This window comes from Phascolarctos cinereus, unplaced genomic scaffold (assembly GCF_003287225.1).
Source record: "Phascolarctos cinereus isolate Bilbo 61053 unplaced genomic scaffold, phaCin_HiC Scaffold_4;HRSCAF=312, whole genome shotgun sequence".
NCBI lineage: Eukaryota > Metazoa > Chordata > Mammalia > Diprotodontia > Phascolarctidae > Phascolarctos > Phascolarctos cinereus.
The window spans coordinates 83,003,363-83,019,964 of record NW_027555847.1 but is presented as its reverse complement, the minus strand read 5'-3'; the positions used below and the strand labels follow the sequence as shown (position 1 = coordinate 83,019,964).

Genomic DNA, 16,602 nt, shown 5'->3' with positions numbered 1-16,602 from the left:
TTGAGAGCAGGAACCCTTTTTGCCTTTCTTAGCCACTCAGCCACTCTTTTTTCCACTTAGCACAGTGCCTGGCATGTGGTAAAAGCTCCATAAATATTTGTTAACTTGGCTGATTTACTAGGCTCTCAGGATACAGATACAGTGAATGAAGCAGTCCCGATTTGTGGGGAGCTTGCATTCTAACCAAGAAGCAACCAAGAATAGAGAGTGCGGTCCTTTGACTGAATCCAGACTTCACAGAACAAATCCCCTTAATAAAAGGATTTATTCTGTAAAACTTGGACTCAGTTGTACTTAGGGACCTATTTAATAGGAGGGGAAAAAAAGAAAAAGCGAGACAAGAGGGTGAAACAAAGTAAGGAATTAGACCTAAGTAAGCAAACCAAACTGTTAAGATTGTTATATCTATATAGCTGCCAACCTACATCAGCTTTTTTTGTGGTACTGAAGAATTGGAAAACGAGGGGGTGCCTACCAGTAGGATAATGGATGAGAAAGTTGTAGTATATGAATGTGGAATATTAATTAATGTTCTGTAAGAAATGATGAAGAGGGTGACTTCAGAGAAAACTGGGAAGACCTGTATGAATTGATGCAGAATGAAGTGAGCAGAACCAAGAGAGCAGTTTATACAATAAGAATATTATAGGAACTGTGATCAATGTAATGACCAACCACCATTCCACTGGATGTATGACGAAACATGCTGCCTACCGTTCGATAGGGAGGTGATAGACTCAGTGCAGATTGGAACTTTTTTTTTGATGTGGCCAATGCAATAATTTGTTTTGCCTGTCTATACATTTTTGGTAGCGGGATTCATTTTTCTTTCTGATTTCAGGAAGAGGAGATGGAGGGAGAGAAGGCAAATTTTTGTTGATTGAAAAAAAATTTAATTAAAAAAAAAAAGCAATGATGCATAGGCAGACAGCCCACAGAAGGGAACACCAGTGTGGAGGATCAGCCCTCACCCATCCACCACTAGAGTCATCTCCAGAGCAGTACTATGATTTTCCCCAAACTTAGGAGGTCTCTGGGAGAAAGGGTACTCATTGACTATTCCGTGTAGGTTTGGTTAATTCCTATAGGCTTGAGTACAAGTCTTATACATTTCTGTTAACTTGTAAATAAAATTCTGTTATGCTGAGAGAGAGAAATTGACAAACATTTATTAGGCACCTACTATGTACTGGGCAATATAGAATATAAGAGGAAGGATGGGAGGACATTGAATTGCTTGTTCCAGCAGGGCTTAACTAAGATTAACAATTGAAAATCGAAAAGAGGGTTGATTAAGGAAACACTTCCCCAAAAAAGCGTCTGGATAACTTGTCAGCTGTGCTGCACAGTGTATTCTCATTCATAGATCTAGCACTGAATGGGACCTCAGGCATATAGTCCAACCTGTCATTTTACAGGGAAGGAAACAGAGGCACAGGTAGATTTAAGTGACATAATACAGTTTGAACCAGATGGCTTCTTAGTTCCCTTCCAGTTGTAACATTCTGTGCTTGTCTGTAATGTCCCTGTCAGTTGGATACTGCAAATATTTTAATCCCCATTTTACAGATGAGGAAGCTGGAGCTTAGAGTTTAGATCACTTGCACAGGCTAGTAAGTACCTGAGCTAGGTTTGAACTCATGTCTTCCTGATTCCAGGTCTACTATTCTATTTACTGTGCTATGCTGATTTTCATTCTAAGAGACATTCAGTGATCAGTTGTCCATTGTCCAAAGTGATCCATTACAATTTCATCACTACCAAGGGAAAGCTTTATAAGATCTGTTAAAGAGGTTGCATCTGCGTAGTTATTATCTACAAATTGTCAGCCTCTCATATGCACCTGCCTGGTGCTGGTTTTGAAGTATAACAGGAAGCTGGAAACAATGTTTGAAATGCCCTCATTCATCCTATTCTGTGTGATCACCCGATTGTATGTCATACTCAAGTAATAAATCTCTAATTTAGTGGGGAAAACCGTGGGATTTGATGAAGTTGTGTAGAGAGAAAAGAGAACACCCCTATTTGGGGAGTATGTTAGGAATGAAAAGCCAGTAGATTGAGAATGAGCAGTTATGGATAAAAAGAACCACAGGGGAGTTAGTGAGATGAAAATTTAGAGAAGAGAGAGAGAGTATGCAGCAGGAAGAGGGTGATTAACAGTATCAAAAGTATGCGAACTGAGAAAATATTTGTCAATTAAGAGGTCATTGGTAACCTTGGAGAAAGCAGTTTGAGTCAAGTGATGAAGTCAGAAGCTGGGGGGATGAGGGGGCAGCATAGATTCCTTGAAATTTTGCTGAGCAAAATACAGAACAATAGCTTGAGCAGATAGTAGGGTCTAGTGTAGGGGGCTTTTAGTGGTTGTTTTGTTTTTAAACAATGGAAGAGACTTGAAAAAGGTTGAATGTAATAGGGAGAAATTGAGGATTATAGAGAGAAGGGGGTGCTTGAGATTGTCATCTGCTGAAAAGAAAGGAGGGATGGGATCAAGGGTACATGTGGAGGAGTTGGCCTTGATAAGGAGAAGGTCTCTCTTATTGTTAGGACCTGGTGGAAAGGAGAAGATGGGAGGGTAATGTCAAGAGATTCTGAGATGAGAGGGGAAAAGAAAATCCTCAATCAGATCACACCAGTTTTCTCCATAAATGAAGAGGCAAAGCCCTCGGCCCAGCAGGAGGTGGAAGGAATGAGAAGCTTGAGAGAATAGGTTTGGAAAAGTTTGTGGGGAAATGAGACAGGGAATCAGGGAAGAATACAAGGATTTTCTTGCTGCAGTGAAGGCCCGGTTGAAGTTGAATAATATGAACTTTGTTTCTGTTTTTGTTTTTTTGGTTTTTTTTTAAGGCATTTGGGGTTAAGTGACTTGCCCAGGGTCACACAGCTAGTAAGTGTCAAGTCTTTGGTCTGAGGCCGCATTTGAACTCAGGTCCTCCTGACTTCAGGGCCAGTGCTCTATCCACTGCGCCGCCTAGCTGCCCCTGAACTTTGTTTCTGATCATTATAATTGTATAACTTATGCCATTGTTCAGCAGCACACAGGTTTGATCAGAAGAGGTGAATGGTGGGAGTAGTTGAGGACTGAGACTTGGCAAGGCATTAGGGATGATGGAATGAAGGCAAAAGGGATTTGAGAGTAGAGCACAGTTAGAGAGGTGAACTCTGACTCTAGAGTCAAGATTAGAGAAAACAGAGGTAAGTCTGAGCAGAGGTCATGAAAGTGCTGAGGGTGGAGGTCTCCAGGAGGGCAAACCTTGAGTGTTAAGAAGGGTGAAGGAGGTCAGGTAAAGGAACGTCCATTTTTACTTAGGGAAGTGAAATGTTGTGAATGTGATCAATCCAATGGGGTCCCTATGTGGGGCCAAGGGGGAGTAAAAGAGTGCTTGGAATGTAAGGAGACTGAGGGTGTGGGAGGTTAGAGAGCTGGAGGGAGGGTTAGTGTGGATGTGGAAGTCTTTGAGCCAGATGCTGAACTCTGGGAGAAATCCAAGGACGATGGCCTGGGTATTAGAACATGGCTGCCAGTATAATCTGAGTTGGGTAGAAAATTTGGATACCATGAACTTCAAAGCAGGGGTTGCTGAGTGATTGAAAGTTTTAAAAAGCCTGGCGTGTAGCTGAAGGGGGAGTGATCAGAGGTGAAGTGGGACGTGGGTGGGGTGGAATTGGAGAGAATGGTGGTAAGAAGACTGGAGATGTGAGTTGGGATGAATTTTTCTGGTATGGCTGGTGGTTGATTAATAGAGGTTTAAGTGATGAGTAAAGATGAGAACTTTGTGCCTGTTAATGTATGTTCTCCCAATAAAAAGTTCAAGTCTTTTTTAAACTGCTGGCAGTCTACAAAATTTGATCTCTTGCTACATATCTAAATCATGAATGTATTGAGAGACAAGCATGGCATGGTGGTTAGGGGGCTTGGCCTCAGGAGTCTTGCCTTTTAAAAATGTTGTGTTACCCTGGGCAAGTCATTTGATTTCACTCAGCCTCAGTTTCCTTATCTGTAAAATGGGCATAAAGATAGCACCTACCTCACAGAGCTATTGTAAGAATCAAATTAGATAATATATGTAAATCACTTGCAAACTTTAAAGTTTAACTATATGTGTCAGTGCTAGCTATCATTACTTTTGTTTAGTTGTTATTTTAGGGCCACCCAGGCCACTGCTCTTAAGAAGGCAGTGTCTACACCTGAAGCTTCTGACACCATTAGAATCTGAGTTCTGAGCTGAAAAAAATTTAACTTTACAGGCAAACATTTCCTGTAAAAATAATCAGCTTAAAACAAAACAAAACTAAAAAAACCCACCCAGGCTTGTTTCTAAACTGCTCTTGAACAGTAGTGTTCTCAGTGTAGAAAATGATGAAGCCTTTGCCCTGGTAGTAGGGTCTGTCATGCTTGCTTTTTTTACTAAAGGAAAGGTATTACCTTGATTATGATTACTAAGATTAAATACAAAACTTGAATTATTTGAAGTAAAACATTAAAACTTTTAGGGTCATATAAGCTTTTCTGGGCAGTCGGACATTTCATTATTTCTTCCTTCTAGAGAGCTCTGTGAAAAGATATTAAAGTTCACTTTGTCTTATCAGAAGCAAAAATTCTTTGTTCAGCAATAATACTGTCTTGTCTTAAAAAATTTTTTTTCCTAGTGCTGTCTTCCCAATGTATGACTAGAGTGTTTATTTCATTGATTCCTCTTTGCATTTCCCTTCTGATTCCTGCATTTTTTGAGGACTACAGCTGTTTGCTAGTCATGAGACTGTTCAGAAATAACTATCTTGGAAAGAATTTTTAGTGTAGCAAATGTCCTGACAGTTTCTCATTGGAAGCTTTTCTGTCTCAGCTTCTCTTTATATGCAAAATTCTTTTAGGGAAGGTGATGGCTCTGCCATTAACTTGAGTCACCAGGGGGATCCAGGGGAAAGAGCCAGGTATCTTGGAATCAGAGGACCTGGGTTCAAATCTGCTCCGCCACGTATGGAACTTTGGGCAAGTCACTTGAGTTCGAACCGCAGCTTCCTCATTTGTAAAACTGGAAGTAGAAAATTAGCCGACTTCCCTTAAAGCTCTAAATCTATAGTCCACCTGTTCTTTTTACTGCCTTGACAAGTTACAGTTGCCCTCTGGGCCCTTATGTATAAAATGAAGGAGTTATGTTAGATAATGTCTAAGGCTCTTTTCACTTCCAAAGTCCTATGATATAGCTATCAGCTCTGCTTCTACTGTGAAAAGTAGGAATGATTAATTGTTATAAGAGATTTTAATACATTAAACCTTAGGGTGAACTTCCATTCAGTGAAGGTTCTAACAAAAATCCACAAGTAATTGGAAATCTGATTTCTGGCTAAGGTGACGTGTGTGGTAGGATCGAAGGGAGCCCAACTCCCCTACAAACACCCCAGTAAAGTTACAAAAATGTACCAGAAGGAACAGTGATGAGGAAAACCATATAGAAATAGCAATAAGCTCTATCCAGTCCCTGATGGCACAAGAGCACTGCCAGCAGCTTTCAGGGTCGCCAAGGGGAGATAAGCCAGAGAAGATGGAGGGCACCATCAAAACCCAAAGTTGAATCCCTAGGAGACTGTATCCAGGAACCTTTTCCACAGGTATGGGAGGGAACAATGATTCAGTCAACATGCTGATACTGGAGCTGTGAGTAAAAAATGCACCAGGCCTGATGAAGAAATAGCTGACTGAGAAAAGCCCAAGAGGTAAACCCAGCAGAAAAGAATGAACTACAACTGAGGCCCAAGTAAAGCCTCAGAAGAATGGCTTGGCCACAAGCACTACAGGAGCACTTGGGGGAAGTGAAACAAGATACAACGAGTAATATTAAATGAAATGAGAGAAAGAATGGGAAAGGTGGTGAGAAACTTACCTAAGATATGGTCTTCATGAAAATTAGAATGGGTCAAACGGAAAGCAGTAATTTTGTGAGACAGCAAGAAATGTTAAAACAAAACCAGATGACTGAAAAAGTACAAGTTATAAAGAAACCATTCTCTTTTTGGAAATAGGACTGACAGCCATGTCTCTGAATTATTTGACATTCTCTTAATGACCCCTGAGGAGCCCTGACAACCCAGTGATTCTAAAGTTGAAGGATCTAGGCAGGCCAAAGCCTGGTGTATTATATTGGACACATTTCCTTTTACTATACCTCTCCATCATTTCAAAAATCAGTTTAAATAGAAGAGGCCTGGCTCTAGAAAAATGTTTTGCTCTCTACCCCTTTAGAAACATTATTAACAATGATTTCCAAATTGGGAAAAATAAATATCAGGAATGCTGACAAGACCAGCCCTTCAAGAAAGTGTCTGAATTTTTTAGACTTGTTCTGATCAGATGTGGGCAGCAGTGGTTTTCCACGTAGTGCATTAGTTTGAGTATGATGAAGTGCTGGGCTTAAAGCCAGGAAAAAGGCCCTCATAATTACTAAATGTGTCACAATGGACAAGTCAGTTAAATTTCTCTGAGCCTCAGTTTCCTTATCTGTAAAATGGGGATAATACTATCAGTATTACCCACCTTACAGGGAGGATTAAATGAGAATGCATATAACCTTTAAAGTGTCAAGCTGTTATTATTGGGGAGACAAGTGTATTTCCTTACAAAACAAATAAAAATCTACCCTGTCAGTGCTCCTGTTCCTCAGTGCCCTGCCTCTAACCTTCATGAGCACTGTATTTTGCAATGGTAGGTAACAGCTTCCTTCCTGGGCCGGCTTAGAGTAAGGTAGCCTCTGAAGGCTGTGGTTGCTGAATTGTTGCCCTTAGAGGATTACATTTTTACCCATTGTTTTTTAACCACATTTTGCAGGTTTACATACCACAATCTGTTTTAACCTTCATAAATACTTACAGCTTTAAGGTGTTTGCTTTAATTTTGCTTTATTTTCTATAAGTGCCAGAATTTCAGCAACTTAGGGAGTCTGCAAGTATTCATTCATCTACCAGTTTGGGAATGTTTGAAGCTGGGTATATATTAAGTTAACTAAATCTGTTTTTAATGTGATGGAGTCCTCTTACCACTGCCTCCCCCTCCCTTTTTTTTTTTCAGGAAATAAATGGCATCACTGCTGCCCTAGCCGAGGAGCTCTTTCACAAAGGTAAGGAGGGACTGAAAAATGTTTTGACTGGCACTTATAGTGCGTTAGTCACTTTTCTTTTCTCTTGGGTTGCTTTTCTTTTACCTCAGTAGTGTACGGGCAAGTTTCTATAAAATAGATCCTGCTCAGCCCCTAATTAATTAGTGGTTAGTGAATATAGACATACATGCCAACTAATAAGGATCCTAGTGAGATTCAATTTCCCTGAAACGAATCATTTCCCCAGAATGTCTAGACACAGTTTGTATGTTTTATCTGTACTCAACTTCTGTTGGGAACCATTCCTAAATTTTCACTTTTTATGAGCTATTATTACCCCTTCTTTGAGAGACAGCATAGTATAGTGAATGAAGAGCTGGATTTGGAGTCAAAAGGACACAGGTTCAAGTCCTGACCAACACAGACTGGCCTGTGTGACATGGGCAACTCTCTGAGAACAATGAGCTAAGGGGAATTAAAAATCAAAGACTGAATTATAGAGAAAGAGCCAGCTTACAGGGGGGTAGAAGGAGTTTTTTCATCCTGGAATTTCCCTGTCAGTGACATCAAAGGTCCAGGACCTTTCACTATCTGTCCTCCCTTTACCGGAGTTTTGTGTGTGCTTCCAAGTTTAATGTGTTCTGTTGGTGTGTGTATCCTTTGATGGGGGTGGTGGTGGTGTTCATTTATTTTAGTCTGTGTGACTCATTCATGACCCCATTTGGGGTTTACATTACTTGGTAGAGAAACTGGAGTGGTTTGCCATTTCCTTCTCTCACTTTACAGATAAGGAAACTGAGGCAGACAGGGTTAGGTGATTTGCTCAGAGTCACACAGCTAGTAAGTATCTGAGGCCCAATTTGAACTCAAGTCCTTCTGACTCCAGGGCCAGCACTTTATCCACTGTACCACCTACAGCCCTCTTCCAGGCAGTGTACGAGCAACAAAAAAGAATTCCTTCATGGATTGTAGGACTTCCTGGGCCTTACTGTGCTTGTCTTTTGACAGCAACTTGCTGAGCCTTCAGTAGGGAACAGAGCAACTAGGTGGCCTGGGTGCCGCAAACTGTGCAGGTTGGTTAAAACCCTTTTTCTAATAGGAACTAACATCCTTTGTTGTTGGTTTTCAGGTGAACAGCTCTTAGTGGCTGGAGAGGTTTTTGCCATTAGGCCGTTGCAGTTATATGCGATCACTCAGCAGCTTCGGCAAGGAAAACCCACCTGTGCTAATGGAGATGCCCAGACTGACCTGGGTCACATTCTGGACTTTACATGTAGACTCCGCTACCTGAAGGTAACCCTTAAGCCCCTCTGATGGCCCATCTCATTGTGACCTGTTTGTAAGTGGTTTATGTATTTCGAAGGAGTTGGGTAATGCTATGACTATTTAAATAGGTAAGAATTTGTTATTATTTTGTGGTGGGGTGGAGATTGTCCATGGAAGATGAACTTTTCAGCGTCCTTGAATGTTTCCTTACTTTTTGTCCAAGCTGATAAACTTTCTACTGGGTTTAAAAAAACAGGATGTGCTGAGATGCTTGTGTACTGCCCCTGCTCGGCACCAGGTGGCAGCTGGAGCTCACAGTTGACCTTCAGCCTTCCTTAGCTCAATTGGTTTATTTTATTTTTATCAAAACACACAGACCTGTCCAGTTCTTCATTGTAAAATGAACACTTCACAGCAGAGCTCAACTAAAGCCTGGTGTTGGCTTTGTTTGGGAAAGCATGATTCAGTCCTATGCCATTTGGCAGCTAAGATAAACACTGATGATGTGAACATTTGTGGGGGGTTCCTATAAAGCATCATGTGTAATGAAATTCTTAATTCTAAGGTATCTGGCACAGGAGGACCTTTTGGGACCAGCAACATTCAGGAGCATCTCTTGCCTTTTGATTTGTCAATATTTAAGTCTCTTCATCAGATAGAGGTAAGGTTTCAGTTTATAAGATTCTCAGAATTATGAGGAAATTATTTTTATTTAGGTTGTCTTTGACACAACCTAGTTTTTTAAACATCAAGTAGCAGACCTTAACCAAAAGGTATTTCTTGCTTTCAGGTGACACATTTTGTTAGGTATTTAGCATCTTTTCTACTCTTCCCCTTACCTTAGCAGAGAGGTTCTTGAAAGCAAAATGTTTATCTCAATTAACACAGGGAAAGTAAACCTGAAATTCAGCAAGTTTAAAGGAGAGAAGCACTCAACTCATGCTGGTGCTTTGCCTATGAGGTGATTTATGAACATTTTTTTTTTTTACACCTTGAGCATGAAGATGGAAAAACTGAAGGGACAAACAGCTATGATTCCTGAGGACAGGTGGTGGACCCACCTCCTGACAGGTGACAGTCATTTTGCCAGTGACATGTACATTTTTTAGGATACAGCTAATACAGGGATTCCCATTTTGATGAACTGTGCATACTTGTTACAAGTATTTTGTCTTTTGGGTTTTTTTTTTCTTCAGTTAGGAGGAGGTAGGAGAGAAAAATGCTTGTTAACTGAAAGAAAAAGTTTTTGTTTTTAAAGAAAAGCCGAAGGACTTTCAGCCTTCCGTAAATCAGGTTTTCACAGCTTATCCTGATTATTTTGTCTGAAATTTTTGTTGGGGTAGGGATTGTCTACCATTTTGAATTGTTCATATTTATAGTTTGAGCATTGACACTTGGAAGTACTTCATGTTAATATTGAATTACATAGTTTTTAATACTTATTTGTCTAAGAAAGTCCTTCATAAAAGCTATATAAATGTGTTCTAGTTTAGCAAATTATATTTACAAAGAAATAACAGACTAACCATGGACCAAAAATTATGTTTATTTCAGAGACCTGTAAGAATGGTTTATCTGTTGTGAGATATAGTTCTTCCAGCCCTGAATACGGTGTCAGGAGCTCATTTTTAAGTGAAAACAGGGCAGCCTGACCCAGGTTTGCCAAAATGAAGGTTGTTATTAATATCAGGTGGGCAAGTTTGAACAGAGTGTGGCTCTGCTACAGAGTTCTCTTGCCTCTTCTATCATCCCTCAAGGGCATACTCCATGAATCCAGGTGTTCTTTCAGTCATTAGTAGGATTAAAAGGGGTTTTGCACTCAAGTCATGTTTCTCATGGTTGGTTTACTTTGTTAATACTTTGTTAATCTTTGTGGCACAGGTGTCCCTACCTTACTGTTAAATAGGAGAATGGGAAGGACATCATTGAGGTTTTAGAACAAATTCATTGGTGTTGAAGTCTCTGCAGGGGTGACTCAGGTTCTGATTTGGCTTTGTTGCCTTCCAGTTCCTAGCACTGCTTATGGTAAGGGAAGTTGAACTTATGAATTATGTTGTCTTTTTAAACAGATAAGTCACTGTGATGCAAAGCATATCAAAGGGCTGATTTCATCCAAACACACCTTAGCCACTTTGAGTGTACGTTTCTCAGCAACCTCAATGAAAGTAAGTTTATGCCCTTTCCTGTCCTGAAAAATCACCAAAGGAATCTCTGGTCTGTTTATTCAAAGTTAAATTTACCTTGTGCTCCACGAGAAAGTTTAAGGTCATGGTCCAGGCGGGTGTTGTTTACAGCTTTGTTTTGTTGGTGGTTGAAGTGAGTGCCCTTTCCCTGTCTCTGATCTGTGATTCAGTGTAAGTGGAAAGAGCCCCACACTGAGAATTTTAAGACTCAAATCCTGGTCCGGTCTTGCTCTAGTAATTTGTGGTGTGATCTTGGACAAGTCACAGCTAGTTTTAGCTGGTTAATTACTAAAGGTCTTCCCTAGCTCCCAAATTCTAGGTTATAATGATCATATTGGTCCATCTAACTTAAATTATTTCTCCCGTAGAACTATTTCACCACAGATAGTGATTCAAATCAGCAAGTAGTATTAATAAGATACTTAATGAAATGGTGTAGTTCTTTTAAAAGTGGAAAATATGTTGGTATTTGGTAATCATGTAACTTTAGCTTGAACCAGATTATTAAAAGTAAATACTACTAGGACTTTTCCTGGCATAATGAGATGTCTTTAAGCAAATTGGATTATAAATGTTGTCATTAGCTTAAATACAAGCTTAAGTTACAATGTTCATTTCTCATTCCCGGATTTTGAGGGAGGCTGAACATGGCACAAATGAGGTCATGGATGGGGAAACTTGAAAAAGGATTGAGTACTAGACAAGTACAAAGGATGGTGGCTCCTAAGGGGACTCTGTTCTGGCTGAGCAGGACAAGTATTTTAAATGAATTTAAAAGGTTTCTATTTTTTAAACTTTGAATTGGCTTATTAATTTACAAGTCCTTCTCCAGGTATAAAAAAAAAAGTTATGTCTGTGCTACACAGATTTGGGTCATGTGTGAAAAATCTTTCATTGGAGTTATGTACTGAAAAGACTGCCTTTGTGTAGTAGGCAGAAGAATACATTGTAAGGAGACCTAGGTTCTAACCAAGTCTAGCTGTGTGACTCAGGCAAGTCTCACTGGTTATGCAATCTATATTAAGGAAGAGTTAGACTAGGTCAGAGGTTCTGAACCCTTTTTATGTCGTGAACCCCTTTGGCAGTCTCAAACCTAGGGACCCCTTCTCAAAATCAGGGTTTTAAGTGTATACACGTAGGATTGAAAAGGAAACCAGTTATTGAAATAAGTTTTCAAAATATTAAAAAAAAAAAAGCAACCAAGGTTATAGATCTCAGGTTAAGAACCCTTAGATTAGATTTCCAAGGTCCCTTCCAGCAGTAAAGCTTTGAGTCTAAGTTGGGCAACTATTAGACTGTTCCATCTTGCTTTATTTTGTTTTTTTCCTTTTTCTGTCTCACCTCAAATCATTTACAAAAGAAATCTTGCTTTGTTTTCTGTAGGCATTAGAAAAGATTTAGTGACCTTGCTGTTGTACATTAAAGATTTTATTCCTTTGTTCCATTGGTTTTAGAATCTGAATAAAGCTAATACTATCACTTTGTCTCCAAATTAGCCTTTGTTTGACTTCTGAAATCTAGAGTGGGATTGGTGAAGTGTAGACAAAGCTTTTATCCTATAATGGTGATGGAGGATTTTTGATGAAAGGTATGTTATCTGCCCACTGTAACTGCTAAAAGTCCATGCTGTTCTAAAGGGTCATGATGCCACTAGTCACACGTATAGTAAACTTTAGTCAGTTTGAGCCAGAGGAGGCTGTTGATACATAGCAGTGGGGTTCAAAAGATTTCCTTTGTAATGATTTGAGATTTGAGACAGAAAAGGAAAAAACGCAAAATAAAGCAAGGTGGGACAGTCTAATGTATTTTAAAATACAACACTTGTTAAACTTCACAGTTTTTAAAAAGCCTTTCAATTTGTCCAGATGATATTGATGCATATAATTTGAAGCTTTGTTTAATCTGGAGGTTCTGTCTATGAGTCAGAATTTATAGAAGTCTTTTTTTTTAATAGAAATCTTTAAAACTTTTCAGTGATTGTCAAAGTGAAGAGTTTTAAAGGAAAGCATTCAATACACATTTATAGATATTTGAAATTGTTTTTACACAGGAAATCATTGTTCCCGAAGCATCAGAATTTGATGAGTGGGAGCCAGAGGGTGCACATCCCGATTGCCCCGTAACTGCAGTTATTCCAACATGGAGAGCATTAACCACTCTAGATATGAGTCACAATAGCATCTCACAAATCGATGATTCTGTGGTAAGAATTTTGAATTCTCCAATGAAGTTCTCAAGAGTGGGCTTTGTGCAGAGTTAGGGAATCAGTAAATGTTTGTTACATAAATGGATGAATTTTGAAAAGGTTTAGTCTTTGGAAATTTCTCTGGTTTGCCAAAATTACAAAGCACATAGGCTAACCAGACCTTAAGACTTCATGTGTTGTTTGTATAAGTGAGAATGTATTTTAGAATGAAATAAACTAATTTTTAAAAATATCCTTTTTTTATGCTTTTGCCCTTACATTTTAATCATTTTGTACACACCCTTGCAGATAGAACCTTTTCAATACAATGACTATAGCTGACAGTGTTTATAATATTCTGTCTTAGTAGGCCCCCATACCTCTACCATAAAGGGGAAGTTATGTTTCATTATCTGTTCTCTGGGACCTTCATTGGTTTTTTAATTTACTCAGGGTTTAACTTCTCTTTAGTGATTTTTCATTTGCAGTGTCATAGTCATATATTGTTAACTTGGTTCAGCTTTTTTTTTTTGCTCTGCATCATTGCATATAAATCTTTCTTTAAATTCCTTATTCATCGCTTCTTACTGCATAATATCATCCATTACATTCATGTACAGATTTCAGGGATTTCCCACCCCCATACCCCACAGTTCCCCAATCAATGGACATGCACTTCTTTGGTTATATACTGGACCTTTGCTTCTGTCTTGGACCTCCCTGGGTATTTGCCCAATAGTGGGATCCCCTAGGTCAAAGAATATGGACAGTTGAGTCATTTGACATGATTACTAGTTGAAAATCAGAACATTTTGGGGCACTTCTTCCTAGTTCTACCAACAGAGAATCACTATGTCTATCTTCCTACAGCCCTTCTAAAAATGGTTCTTCCCATATTTTGTCGACCATGTCCATTTGCATGTCAGGTGAAACCTCAGAGTTGTAGTTTTCATGAAAAGAGCTAGTATTTTATCAATACCTACTGTATATAGGGCCCAGTGCTTTTCACTGTAGAAATAGCTCATATGGTGAAGTTCTACATTAAGAGTCCAAGGATTGGATTTAGGGTAGAGGAAGGAAGTTCGTTTGGTATTCAATTGGTTATAAATCTCAGATCTGTAGAACCTATTATATCTATAATAAATCTGTTAATAAAAAGTTCCTTCCCCTAAATCTGAGAATTGGTTTCCCCATCTGTAAATGAGTCTTGAATTAAGTGATCCTTGGAAGTTCTTTCCAGTTCCAGCATTCTGTGTTTCCAGATATGAAGGTTAATTACATAGGGGTGTTGATCCCTAGCATCAGTGATTTGGAACAAGGCTTAGTTTTAGTAATGAAGAATTAAAATTGAGAAGCCTGTAGCTTCTGGAGACATATTAGCATGATTTGGAACTCAGTCATCATGCTTATCCTTAAAGGATTTTGTTGGAGTCTTGAAGTGACCAGTCTTCATCTGTATCTTCTCTTTGCTTAATCAGGCTGGAAAGGTAAAGAAGCACTTATAAACAGGATTGTTCTTCTTCAGCACTTTATGAGGGGAAGTAGCAACCATGTGCATATGTTAGAAGAGAAGCAAAGAGGGTTTGTTCTCCTGTGGTAATGTCAAAATCCTCAGAGGCCTAAGAATTAAGAATTATTTCCCTTAGAACTCCCAAGGATCATAAGCAGTATCAAAGATAAAATTAATAAAAGATAATTTATATGAAAGTGCTTTATAAACTGTAAGTTGCTATGCAAATATGAGCAATCATCATGAGATTATTACTAGTGATAATTTTTTTTCTTCCTCAGAAACTTATTCCAAAGATTGAATTCTTAGATCTAAGTCACAATGGAGTGATGGTAGTAGAAAATCTCCAGGTAATTTCTTTGAAGAAATAATTCCATTTGTAGGAGATCCATTTTAATTTGTTTCAAAAAGCAAAGTTTAAGCATTGAAACTCTCAAGCATCTAAGAATAATTAAGGTGTACTATAGTTCTTTAAAGCTTGCAGTCTTCTTTGCTCTAGGTCAAATGAAATGATGAATGTGAAAGTACTTTATGGGAGCCCTGTATAAAACTAATTTAATACTTGTAGTAATTGTTTACTCTGGCATGGCAAGAACTCAGAGCTCTTGGCTCGGAGCTCAGAGCACCACTTTGGTCTAGGTTAGTGGTTTCTAGTCTGAGCCACAGATATCTGGGGTGGGGGCACTTGCTTATTTCTAGGAGTCTAGGAATTGAAAGGAGAATACACATGTGAATAAATATATTCTATAGTTTGAATAAATAATATGTCACATACGTGTGTGTGCTGTTGTAATTAATGTAAAACATTGATTTTAAAAAAATTCACTTAAGTACCTATCAATCAAAAGGATTACTACATTGCAAACATTTTTAAATAGGTGGTTTCCTTAATTATGAAGATGACTTTATTTTGTATTTTATTTTAATGTAACCTTCACTTATGTTGAACTGATGTAGCTCTTATTCCTCTGTTCTGTTCTTATGGCCTGTAGCACCTGTACAATCTCATTCATTTGGATCTGTCATACAACAAACTCACATCGTTAGAAGGCATTCATACCAAACTAGGGAACATCAAGACTCTGAATTTAGCAGGGAACCTCCTGGAAAGTCTGAGTGGATTGAACAAACTGTATTCTCTAGTCAACTTGGATCTCAGTAACAATAACATTGAACAGGTGATAACTTCTTTTAAAGTAGTTGCTACGCTCATGTGATATTTGGTAGTAGTGGTGGGGAATTTAAAAAGGTTGCCTTTTGTTTAAAAAAACCAATTTAACTATCTTTAAGTCTACTGAAGTGGCATTTGATATGTTAAATTTGGGAACCAAAAGGTTTTAACACTTTCCTCTTTCAGATCAAGGAGATAAAAAATATAGGAAGCCTCCCTTGCTTAGAAGAAGTGGTATTATCCAGCAATCCTCTGAGCATCATCCCTGATTATAGGACCAAAGTACTAGCTCAGTTTGGGGAAAGGGCCTCTGAGGTAAGCCACCCTTGGAAAACACTGAGTCGTTTGGGGGTTGAGCTGCTACAAATTCTTGGATTCTTTGAACTAGGAGAAATAGGGATTCAAACGTGTTGCCCCTGCCCTCCCTGAGCTTACAGCTAATAGGGAAGAGAGAATATGATAATTGCAGGAGAGGAGAGAGAGCACTGCACTCATGAGAAATGATCAGTTCCTGCCTTTGGGAAATCCAAAAAAATCCTTTTGGCTTTTGGATGGTCTTTTCCCAGTTCAGAGAGGGAGCCTGACTTTTAGTTTTGAGAAGTCAGCTGTCTTCTTCCAGTGTCTTCTACTTGCCTAAGCTGATAGCTGTGTTAGAAAAACAGTTGAAATGTGTCTTTGAGAAGCATTCTTCAGCCTGCTTTTTGCCAGCAATACCAGATCTGAAAGGGACCTCTGGGACTTTCACATATGAGGCCTCAAAGTAAAAACCCAAATGGAGACAGGCAGTTTTGAGGCTTTTCCATTAATGACTTACTATTGACAGGGTTGGAAAAAATAAACATTTAAAATAATGATAAAGTAAGACGACAGATAATAAGCAAAGATGATTTAATGAGCTTCACTTATACTTTTAAAAAAAATCCCAAATGACTTTTTGCTCATAAATTTTAGCTTATATTATTATTTCCATTTGGGTATCCTGTCATCTCAAACTCAACATAAAAACACAGTTTCTATCTTTACTCCAGTCCCTTTCCAGGTTTCCCTCTCTTAGGAATAGGTGTCTATAGGCATCCTGTATCTAGGTTTGTCACCAAGCATTTTAGTTTCTTCTTTATGCATCTGTCTGTGCATGAGTGTGGTCATGTCACTGTTGAAAACCATTCTGTGTCTCTCGGCTGAGTATAAAGTTCTTT

General features: G+C 38.8%; 1 protein-coding gene across 9 annotated transcripts in view; it reads left to right on the top strand.

Moving 5' to 3' along the window:
- The window catches only part of NISCH (nischarin), a 46,456-nt gene that overhangs the window by 10,560 nt on the left and 19,294 nt on the right, over nt 1–16,602 (top strand). For all 9 annotated transcript variants that reach the window (XM_020971474.2, XM_020971479.2, XM_020971477.2 and 6 more), the window contains exons 4-11: nt 7,064–7,112; nt 8,221–8,384; nt 8,923–9,018; nt 10,427–10,522; nt 12,591–12,743; nt 14,517–14,585; nt 15,228–15,413; nt 15,593–15,721. In XM_020971474.2, the coding sequence (XP_020827133.1) occupies nt 7,064–7,112; nt 8,221–8,384; nt 8,923–9,018; nt 10,427–10,522; nt 12,591–12,743; nt 14,517–14,585; nt 15,228–15,413; nt 15,593–15,721 (942 nt within the window). The remainder of the gene's footprint in view (nt 1–7,063; nt 7,113–8,220; nt 8,385–8,922; nt 9,019–10,426; nt 10,523–12,590; nt 12,744–14,516; nt 14,586–15,227; nt 15,414–15,592; nt 15,722–16,602) is intronic.